This window comes from Paramisgurnus dabryanus, chromosome 6 (assembly GCF_030506205.2).
Source record: "Paramisgurnus dabryanus chromosome 6, PD_genome_1.1, whole genome shotgun sequence".
NCBI classification, from domain to species: Eukaryota; Metazoa; Chordata; class Actinopteri; order Cypriniformes; family Cobitidae; genus Paramisgurnus; species Paramisgurnus dabryanus.
The window spans coordinates 28,935,318-28,947,333 of NC_133342.1; the positions used below are offsets into that span (position 1 = coordinate 28,935,318).

A 12,016-nucleotide genomic window follows, 5' to 3' on the forward strand; every position below is an offset into this window, starting at 1 on the left:
TTGCTGAGGACTTTATGAGGATGACTTTAAAGGCAATTTTCTCAATATTTAGATTTTTTTGCACCCTCAGATTACAGATATTCAAATAGGTGTATCTCGGCCAAATATTGCCCTATCCTAACAAACCACACATCAATGGAATTGATTTATTTATTTAGTCCAGGGTCACATTTGGAATTTATATAAAACAAAAAATGATGGTGTGTTATATGAATGTCATTTTATGTAAAATCTAGAAACATGTTTTCTTAAGCTTAATTCATGTAAAGGAAAATTAATAATGTGTTTTGATCTAAGGTTGTCCACCTCGTTGGAAGAGCTTCAGAGACACATGTTACTACTTCTCAGTTCCAACAGAGAATCTGAACTTTGATGAAACAAAGCAAAGATGCAGCAACATGAGTTCATCAATGCTTATTATCAATGATGAAGATGAGCAGGTAGATTCTGATTCCTATTCCAAGTAATATTTGCCTCTTGTATATATATTGTGTGAATATCAGTGCCAACTATGTTCTATATTGTCTGTCAAAGCTATGGATAAAGAGGCAGATTTCTGGAAAAGGCTACTTTTGGCTCGGCCTCACAGATAGCGCAGAGGAAAATATCTGGAGATGGGTGGATGGAAACCTGCCCAACTATTCGTAAGTTAATAGATCAAATAAATACATATGCAACATGCATACAACCTTTCGATATGTAAAACCTTTCAAAGGATGTGGTCTGTAAATCTGTGGAGGCGTCTTGAGTTCTGCATTCACAATTTTGTGTTACCCATATGTGAAATATTCCTGTTTCTCATTACTCTTGTCTTATTTTAATAGGAAATGGAAACCTGGACAGCCTGATAACTGGAGCCATGGTCATGCAGAGGGGGAAGACTGTGCTGGGTTAATACATGAGGCTCTTTGGAATGACTTTTTCTGTACAGAACGCATTGGTTTCATTTGTGAACGAATCAATGAAAGTAAGTTAGTTTTTGGTAGCATTTTTTTTTTAGCTTGGTCTGTTTGAATTCTATTCATTGTCTCTTCTTTACTCTTCACAGCAAAAGTACCAGTTTTATAGCATCCGTTACTGAACGAACACAGTGTTGTGGATCTGACAATCACAGAGACAGTTGTCACAATTACAAAAGACCACTTTCACCAATAACAGAACAACTGCTTTCCTCAGAGGGAGTCTTACCTGATGGACACAAAAGTAAAGAACATCGTCAATCAGCGTGACCAATTAAAGACTGCAAACTACATTAAAATACACTGATTACCAGTCTCGTCAATGTTTAGATGAAAAAGCTGTAATGTATTGTAATCATGTGATTGTATATACCTTTGAAAAACATTTGACCTGTGTCATTAACAAAGCTGATGCCACATTACTCCAGTGCAATACAATGAAGCTTTGTACAGTAGCTGCTTAAAATATGCTATACACAGCCAACCATAAAACTACAAATATTATGTTGATTTTTTTAAAGACTATAATTCCACATATCTTCACATCAGAGTTTTACTTCTTTATGTGTTATTATGAAGTTTATCATTAATGTGATTTTTATGAATGAATCTTTAAATTTTGAAATATTTGATTATCCATTAGCTATGGACAAAAATAGTTGTGTATTTGAATATGTATGTAGTCGTCATAGAAGGCCATGTTTTTATCTGAAATAAATTTGGTATTTTTTAACTTCTTGTATGCTTTAAAAAAATCCTGACAACATTATTTTAAATGTATCAGATTTAGGCTACTCATCTGTGTTCCCAGCTAACAATTTTTTAAAAATGTTAGTTTTTGGTTCCCATAACGTTATTTTCCAAGGTTTGTTTTTGGTTAGCCAGGAAAGTTTTCTTTACAGAAATAGAATGTTACTTTTTAGGTCATTTTAAAAGCAACCACCCTGCAACATTATGGTAACGTTATTTTATGGTTCCAAAACATAACCAAAAATAAGAGAACGTTATGTATAAGTTATTTTTAACTTATTTAAAAATAATCACCCTGCAACGTTATGGGAACGTTATTTTATGGTTCCAAAAAATAAGCAAAAATAAGAGAACGCTATGTATAAGTTATTTTTAGGTTATTTAAAAATAACCACCCTGCAACGTTATGGGAACGTTATTTTATGGTTCCAAAAAATAACCAAAAATAAGAGAACGTTATGTATAAGTTATTTTTAGGTTATTTAAAAATAACCACTTTGCAACGTTATGGGAACGTTATTTTGTGGTTCCAAAAAATAAGAGAACGCTATGTATAAGTTATTTTTAGGTTATTTAAAAATAACCACCCTGCAACGTTATGGGAACGTTATTTTATGGTTCCAAAAAATAACCAAAAATAAGAGAATGCTTTGTATAAGTTATTTTTAGGTTATTTAAAAATAACCACCCTGCAACGTTATGGAAATGTTATTTTATGGTTCCAAAAAATAACCAAAAATAAGAGAACGTTATGTATAAGTTATTTTTAGGTTATTTAAAAAGAACCACGTACCCTGCAACGTTATGGGAACGTTATTTTATGGTTCCAAAAAATAACCAAAAATAAGAGAACGTTATGTATAAGTTATTTTTAGGTTATTTAAAAAGAACCACGTACCCTGCAACGTTATGGGAACGTTATTTTATGGTTCCAAAAAATAAGCAAAAATAAGAGAACGCTATGTATAAGTTATTTTTAGGTCATTCAAAAATAACCACCCTGCAACGTTATATGGGAACGTTATGCTTGCAAAAAATAAAAAATAAAAAGAACGTTCCCAGAACGTTATTATTTGGTTCCCAAAAATAACCAAAAGATAACCAAAAACTAATATTAGGGGAATGTTCTGTGTTTGCTAGGTTTATGGTCTGTGTGCATGATCCTGCATTTCCTGAAAGTTAATTCATTTGCTTCTTAAGATTATTAGGAATGTGAAGGATACATTTGTGAAAAAAGTGTTTCACATTTAAATGTCCTATGTAATTACGTAATATTTTATTATCTGGGAGAGGAGACTGGGAATGGTTGTCATGGAGATCGAGAAGTTGCCGCAAGTGCTATATTCAAGTATTGAGTTAAAACCCCATTAACACATTAGACTAGAAAACAGCTAACACTTATTTCAGCATTCCTAAATGTCCTACAATATGAAAGTGTTATATTTTTGCTTGGCCTGTTATGTGAATAAGTAAACACAATAAAACCACTTATAAGCATACATTCAGATGAAGGGTTAAACTGGGGGTACATTTAACCATGTTTTGTTTATGTAACAAATGTAACTACAATATATATTTTTTTAACACGATGCTCTATTATTTTTTTATGTTTAAACAACGTCCCAAATTGACATTTTGTTCATAAAAAGCAGATTAAAATGTCGCAATCATCTCATGGCTGTGGAGTCACGGGAGTTTATCATGTGATTATGTCATATGATCTCACAGCTGTATTTTTCGTCCTAATATTTGATAAGTCATTGTTTAACATTACTCATATAACAAACAGCCCGCACAAACCCTCTCAAGTTTATTTGGACATGACATATGTGTGTATGATTTAAAACAGTATGGGGGTTACTCCAGCAACACCTCTATTACCCACAATTCACCAGTCCTGTGCTGATGATACTCACATAGGAGGGGTTCTCATCATCAACACTCAATGTAGTTTTTATTTTATTATGTTTATTTATTCACGTTTAACCAAGTGCTGACAGGGAGACGAACAAGAAGAGGATCGAGCTTAGATCTCGTCGTGTTTATATGTCGGCCATGCCTCTCTTCGCGTCCAATCCCTTTGATCAAGATGTTGGTAAGTTCGAGATGTTATGCAGTTAGCAGGCGAGCTAACGCTAGCTCATCTGTCTATTGTTGCTCATAGCAACACACCGGCTTTCTTCTTCTCTTTTATATAATTCATTAAATACGAATATGAGTTGCTTCGCAAATTTTGTTCAGTTGACTATATGTTTCCCATCAGTGGTTTTGTTGTTAAACCTTTCATCTGTGTGTGGTTAATGACATCAGTGTCACAGCTTTGTATGTTATTAGCTTGTTTGCTAGCTAACTTTAACGTTAACTTTGACTGTTAACGAAGAAAGTCGTATTTTTTTGTGTTTGTGTAGCATTGACAGTGCAGTAACAAGAAAAAAACGATCCTTTCCAGTTGACAATTATTGGTTTTATTCAGGGCAACATGAAGCGTTCTGCACTTTGTAAACGAGCTAACGGTTCATAGAGTGACGCTGCAAATGTTAGACAGTACCAACTGTTCATTATCTAATGTATTATTATTAGCAGTGGTAATTGATATTATTGCTGGTGTGTTTGATGACTGTTTTTATTCTGACACTAGCACATGTCTGGCGCCTTTATAGTAGATCGTTGTTAGGACCAATATATGATTACATAGTATACAATTATATCATATTGCAGCCTGCTTATGTTTTGCAGGGCCACCTTATAATGTCTGTGCTGATAAAAAATAAAATTCATGCATATTGGGGTTTAAAGCCAGCTAAAAGGTTTTAGTGGTCATGATTTCAGCGTGCAAATGAATGATAGACAGATGTAATTTGTCTGCATTACAAAATTAAAAGTATGCAGTTGTCTTTCCCAGTGATGTTTATGGTGGTCTGTTCTGTTCTGGAAGAAGATAAGGTCACACTCTGTAATATCTCAGATATTTCCAGTGGACATCAATGAGATAAAAAGAAGAGCAAATAAAAACTTTAGTCTCTGCTAGTGTCTCAGGTATTTCTCCTAAAAAGACCCAGAAATCTACACATAATAGACTACGTTCACACTGTCAGTTTAAATTCGAATCTATAGCAATTACGTTGCAGGGAGGTTTGAAATAGGTGTGACTGAGTTCATACAGCGTTGTTCAGAGTCAGACTGTAATGGAGAATACCCAATCCCCTTTAGCCGCCTTTTTAGATTTTGGTACAGCCAACAGCAGATGGTTTGTTAATCTCAGAGATATTGCAGGTGTATAGCACTATTAAGAGATTCAAAATGTAATTTGGGGACAGATTACGTATAAACAATCATTAAAATCTTAAACTCAATCTGAGATTTAACTGGTAGCCAACGATAAGAGAAAAGCTGTCAGAAGCCCAGCGGAAGCATTTTGTACTAACTGTAAGTAGGGATGCACCGATACCGATACTGGTATCGGGTATCGGCCTCGATAACACATTTTCTAAAGTACTCGTACTCGTTAAAAGTCCCCCGATACCAGGGATCGATACCACGGTCTAGGAAATGTCTATGTTTGAGCGGTGTGTAAGGGGTTAATGCCTCTTGTGTTGTCCAAAGAGGCAGAGTTTACAACAAACTGGAAAACTAGTCCTTTGTTTTTTTGTTAAATTATATGACTAAAGCTGTTACCTGTAAATTTAAATCATGTTTTTTATTAAGTACTCAGTATCGGTATCGGCAAGTACTGAAATGCAAGTACTCGTACTCGTATTCCAAAAAAGAAAAAAGTGGTATCGGTGCATTCCTAACTGTAAGCGATATAATTGCCGCTGACCGATCCCCACATAAAGCACATTATAGTAGTCCAGTCAAGAGGTAATAAAAGCATGGATCACAACCTTAAAATCTTAAAAGAGCTTTCAAAATACAGCGAGAGCGAAGTGTTTCCGAATCACTCTCACTGTATTTTGATGTCATACGACTGGTATGAAATTTTTTGCGGTATGATAACCTTAAGCAAAAAATACCACAGTTTCACGGTGTTGCAGTATTGCCATTGCAACACTAAAATGTGTCATTTTCAAATGTCTGCATATACAAACAACAACTTTTCAACTGGACACAATACATTTTATTTTTAACCAACATGCAACATGTATGCCAGGCAAAAATAAGGACCTAAAACCTCGGAATACCTTGAAACCGGTAACCGTCCCATGCCTACTGCACAATGGGTGCTGTATGAATTCAACCAAGGGATAGTTCACCCAAAAATGTAAATTCTGTCATCATTTACTTACCCTCATGTTGTTACAAATCTGTATACATTTCTTTGTTCTGATGAACACAAAGGGAGATATTTTGAGAAATGTTTGTAACTAAACCGTTTGTGGACCCAATTCACTCCCATAGTAGGAAAAAATAATGTCATGGAAGTAAATGGGGTTCACGAATGGTTTGGTTGAAACATTTCTGAAAATATCTTCCCTTGTGTTCATCAGAAAAAGAAACTTATACGGGTTTGTAACAACATAAGATTGAGTAAATAATGACAGAATTTTCATTTTTGGGTGAACTATCCCTTTATGTAGATTTTTCACAACAAGAGGTCACTATTAGAATTTTTTTTTCCACACATGTACATAATATTTGTACAGGTACATCTTTGTTTCACACATATACAAAATATTCCTACAGGTATAAAATGTCTTTGCATATTCACAACTCCGTTTGCACAGCTGCAAAACTTTATTACAAATGTTAACATCTTTTCACAAGCTCACAATATTAACACCACTAATTTGATTCCATAGGATTCACTCCAAAAATTCGGTGTGAGAGGAGCGCACAAGCCGGGCTTCCGTTTCTTTATATATATAAATGATATATAATTATTCTTTGTTATCCTTATTTCATTACTGTTTATATTCATTGATCTTAATTTTTTTTGTCTTCTTTTTTATGCTTGTATAAATTTTTTTGTGAGAATTATGAAAATTCTGCCATTAAAAATAGGGGTGTGACGAGACACTTAATCCACGAGACGAGACGAGACACGAGATTGGGTTCACGAGAACGAGACGAGACGATATTTTTACACTTTTTAAGAAACCCTCGATGATAAAATAAATGAATAAGAAACTGAAATCATGTTATTTTTAAATGTTTTAACTAATCAAGGACTGCCCCTAACAATTATTTTACTAACTGATAATGAAGTAATTTGTTATTTTTGGGTAATAAAAATAGACCCAAGTGAGCAGTAGCCTTTAAAAATAACATAATAACGAAGATGCAATAATAATTGGTTCAAATAAAGTATTAAAACCAAGTTACATTAAACAACATTACATTAACAAACACATTACATTTGTGGTCTATAAATAAAAAGCATTATGTATATATTATAACAAATGCCTGCAGGGGGCGATAGTAGACTCGTCTCGGATGCTATCTTCACTTTCACTTTCACTTTAGACGGAAAAAAACCGCTTATTTTTTAGCCAAACAATGTTTAAATCCATTTGAATATTTAATATACGTCCATTTCTTTACAATAGAAATGAACATGCAGACATTAAATCATGTAAACTCTGTGATGGTTTAATCTGCTGAGACTTCACATCTGACACTGATCTACAGAAAAACACAACACGTCTCAGGACTTCATACGAGCTCCCAAACGAACATTATTGGAAACCCAAACAAAAAAGCAAATGCAGTAAAAGACAGAATATAATGCATGCACTGTAAGAGGCTAATTATACCAACCACGCTTTAAACGCTTGGAAACGCAAGTCGCGACGCACTGCCTTTTAAAAAAAAAAGAGCAGTGCGTGTCGACGCGGCTTTTAATATTGCTAGGCAACCACCTAGTCAGCTGTCTTGTCAATCAAATATTGAAGCGTGCGCTCTTTTGCTGTTGACTGTCATATTAGCAGAAACTTTAAAAAGAGGATGCTTGATCTGACCTTGTTTGAGGGTGAGAGGTGCACAAACACGCAGGAGAGAGTGAGCGAGTGGAGTCCGGTTCTTCAAAGCAACTGTAAACTTCCCTCACCACAACGTAAGGCCCGCATCTCCCCTCATTCGAGTGGACAATGGAAAGACGCGAATGATGTCGGGCGCTTCTCCGCTCTCAGCGTTCCTTCAAAGGCGCGTGCTGCGGCTGCCGGCAAAAACCGCAAGGCGCTCAGCGCGCATAAACAGCGCGCAAACGCTCCATGCCCATAGAATATCATTTAAAAAAGGCGCCTGCAACTGCCTCCTCCGGAGGTCGCATATGCAGGCTGCATACGTCATTAAGGTTTATTTCAGATCATTAACTGAGCATTACATTCGCAAGTCGTGAGCATATTACAACAATTTGCGATTAACTAAATTATTAGTAAACTTTATAATTGTTAGTCTCTAAAAAGACAGTCTTTATGAAGTAAATGCAGTTTAAAAATGCGACCTCCGAAGGATGCAGCCTTTTTTTTTGAGAAACGGCCAGAATTTCACCTACACAAGAAATCTCGCGAGACACACTTAATCTCGCGATACACATTTATCGCACGAGATCTCGTCACATCCCTAATTAAAAATGTTTTTGTAAGTTATTACATTTTTCGTGGTGTGAGGATGTGAAATAAGTTTAAAGCTATGCAATATCTACTCAGTGTTCAGAAATAAAACAGATTTCCAAAAATTTGATTTGAACAGGATTTTAAACCACAAATTGTGTATCTTAAAAAAAAGTAAAAATTAGATTATTTTTTGCTGTTAACACTTGCTAAATATAATCAGATTCCAATTGGTCATGTAGAAAAATTGGATTTGGACTGACAGTGTGAAGAAGCTTTATTAGAGTTTCAGTAGAGATCTCAACGATGTCATAAATTAAGCTCAGATTTGCCAGAACTCAATCAAATCTCCAGAGGTATAAGAATATCTTAAAATATAAAAAAAAATATACAATTGTCCTTCCTTGTGGGTTATACTCTTTATAAAATACCTAGTTTTGGATTTCCACAATGTCAACTAAAGTAGGTCACAGGTCAACCTGTGATTATGGTTGTTTGTTTTTTTGTGATGATAGAAACATAAAGGAATCTGTAAACCTGCACCATTATTACACATTCATCACTTGCATATGAATGTTTTGCTTTCCTGTCTGCAAAATGGTATGAAACATTTGTCACGATGAATGAAAGAAAACATTTGAGCAATTATTTATCTGCAGAGAAATCAACAAGTGAGATGAACACAGCTGAGGACTGGGGTCTCATTCTGGACATATGTGACAAGATCGGGCAGTCTCGCACTGGGTTAGTGAGCAGTAACCTATAGGATGTTTATTATTTATGGGTGCATCAGTTGATGTCTCTATTGATTATTAATCCTCATTGTCTTCTGAAGGCCTAAAGAATGCTTGCGATCCATAATGAGAAGAGTGAATCACAAGGATCCCCATGTTGCCATGCAAGCATTGACGGTAAGACAATCGATTCTTAATGCTTTTTACAACATCAAAGCACATCGTTCATGAGCTTTATTCAGAGTGAAACTTGAAATGTGCTGATTTTTTTCTGTGTTTTCTCTTCTTAGCTACTTGGTGCCTGTGTGTCAAACTGTGGAAAAATTTTCCATTTAGAGGTTTGTTCACGGGAATTTGCTAGTGAAGTCAGCAACGTGCTAAATAAGGTATGTGCTTCATTTTACTGATACGTATACATACTGTATGCTTCGTCATGTGGCTGACGTTTAGGTATCTGTTTTTTAGGGACATCCAAAGGTTTGTGAAAAGCTGAAGGCTCTCATGGTGGAATGGGCCGAGGATTTCCGTAATGACCCGCAGCTCAGCCTCATCTCCGCCATGATCAAAAACCTGAGAGAACAGGGAGTCATATTCCCTGCGGTGGGCTCCCAGGTTAGTAGGCCAATTCAGCCCTTAACTGTACAGATGGGTGATTCACGCGAAATTAGACTTATGAGGTGTCATAAATCATTTTGATAAAAACGTAAATGCTATCAAAATAAGAAGCATACAGTTACAAACATCTCTTCATGTACTATTTTGCACATGATTTCAAATGACATCATACGAACCAGTTTAGTTTTTTAAGGGGAAAATTTTCATTACTGCAACGTGTCCATAACATGTTGATTTGGGTTCGTGGAAAATTTATAATAAAAAAATAAAAAGCTTCAGTGCATGTTATACTATAAATATTTACAGTAAATACCCATGTGGTATTTGGTGATCATTGGTAAATGTAGAGACAATAATAAGGAATATAAATGTGTCCAAGACCAATTTTCTCATCCTCCGCAACAATTTTCAATCATTGTTTAAGCTCTCACTGTACTAACATTTTCAACAAAAAAATAATAATAATATTAATAGATGTAAGGGACATTGTGACACTCAAGATGGCTACCAGGTAAGCAGTTCTTATTTTTTCTCTCCAGATAAAAGTTGAAATTTTGTTTGTCATAGTACCTAGACAACTTTTTAGTTCTCATTACCGAAACATGAGTTTGTAAATGCATATATTTAATGTAATATCATGTTGCGGTAATGATATTTTTTTATAATGATAATCTAAAAAATGTAAATAATTCTATAGGAAAAAATTTTTTAATCCTCTAAAAATAATGGTTATAGTAAGTTCAGACCTTAATCTTATATGTGCAAAATTGGCTTCAATGGCTTTTTAAAATATTCTGATGTTGGACACCTTCTAAATCTGGATTTCGTGAAAATCACACAGACATGTCAGTTAACTGGGCTCTGAGTTATGGTGTTATGGTTGCAAGGGTTATGTCGATAAATGATACTACTAGTTTTCAAGAACTTCTAAAGTTCAAAAGTTTGCATTTTCACACTGGAGATAATACACAAAAATGTTATGAGATTTTAACTTTTGCTTAACTTTTTATATGTTTCTTTATTTGTTTAGGCAGCAGAGCAAGCAAAAGCCAGTCCTGCATTAGTAGCTAAAGATCCTGCGACATTAACAAATAAGAAGGAGGAGGAGGACCTTGCTAAAGGTGTGCTTACATCTGCAATGCTGAGGGCAGCAATGAATTGCCTTAATCTGACTGCTTTTGTGTCTGTCTCTCTGACTATCTCTCAGCGATCGAGCTGTCTCTGAAAGACCAGCGTCAACAGCAGCAGCCTCAGGTCTCTCTGTCAGGCCTCTACCCGAGCACCAGCGGCCTCCTCACCTCTCACAAGACTGACGGTAGAAAGGTCAGAGCCATCTATGACTTCGAGGCAGCCGAGGACAACGAACTCACCTTTAAATCTGGGGAAATCATCACTATCTTAGATGACAGGTGATTGTGCATGTCTGGATTTTGTGGTTTGTCAGATGGCTTGAATTCCATATTAGCCACATTAGCTCTGTTAATTCGGCTCTTTTGGTTGCTAGGTTACAAGTACATGATAACGAATGGCTGTGTTACAGAGTAAAGCACATTATTGAATACCATCCTATTTATGGAAGCCATGATTTAGCTAATGATTCTGAACACAGAGTTTCGGTTTATAAGCAATGATCAGTGAGAAGTGACTTAAGTGTCTGCTCTCTATCACAGTGACCCTAACTGGTGGAAGGGCGAGACGTATCAGGGTGTTGGGCTTTTTCCGTCAAATTTTGTTACTGCAGATTTGACAGCAGAGCCTGAGATGAGTGAGTAGATCTTGTCTTTTTCATCTATCAGTCTGAAGCTCTGCTCCAGTGTGTCCCTTTACTTTCCAACAATGGGACACTTTTTAAAAATGGATGGATGTCATGACAATACGGTCTGGTTTGGGGTTTCTGACACATACATTGTCACTCACAAGGCTTTGGATTATTACATAAATATGAGCATTAATATCACACAAGGCATCTGTCACACTTATTCAAAGAAATTGGCATAGTTTAAGCTCACATAACACACACTGTATCTGTTTATCTCATGTTAATCTTAATCACCCTATAGAGTATGGATATGTCAGTGCAAGTTGTTTTCAGTTTGAACACCTCTTACATTTATTTTAATCTAGGACTAGTCTAATCCCTGTCCGGGAAACTACCCCTATATCCCCCAGAGTTAGTCCACACATATGTGCCATAACTCTGTCTGATGCACCCACAGCTAGCCTAGCTTAGCACAAAGACTGGAAGTAAATGGCTCCAGCTAGCATACTGCTCCCAATTAGTGACAAAATAGCAAACTCTCTGCTCCTCACCATATTCAGATGCTGGGAGCAAATCACTTTGCCCAAGTATCACTGTTTCACCTTCTGAGAATATAGATTCTAGTATGTATACGGTTAAAAGATGGCT

At 35.7% G+C, this 12,016-nt stretch overlaps 1 protein-coding gene across 1 annotated transcript in view; it reads left to right on the top strand.

Annotated features, from left to right (window-relative positions):
* The window catches only part of colec12 (collectin sub-family member 12), a 49,773-nt gene that overhangs the window by 33,904 nt on the left and 3,853 nt on the right, over positions 1 to 12,016 (top strand). The window contains exons 7-17 of the mRNA XM_065276486.1: positions 298 to 440; positions 535 to 644; positions 825 to 890; positions 3,701 to 3,804; positions 8,920 to 9,004; positions 9,096 to 9,171; positions 9,285 to 9,380; positions 9,460 to 9,606; positions 10,640 to 10,730; positions 10,817 to 11,018; positions 11,280 to 11,374. Of these exons, the coding sequence (XP_065132558.1) occupies positions 298 to 440; positions 535 to 644; positions 825 to 890; positions 3,701 to 3,804; positions 8,920 to 9,004; positions 9,096 to 9,171; positions 9,285 to 9,380; positions 9,460 to 9,606; positions 10,640 to 10,730; positions 10,817 to 11,018; positions 11,280 to 11,374 (1,215 nt within the window). The remainder of the gene's footprint in view (positions 1 to 297; positions 441 to 534; positions 645 to 824; positions 891 to 3,700; positions 3,805 to 8,919; positions 9,005 to 9,095; positions 9,172 to 9,284; positions 9,381 to 9,459; positions 9,607 to 10,639; positions 10,731 to 10,816; positions 11,019 to 11,279; positions 11,375 to 12,016) is intronic.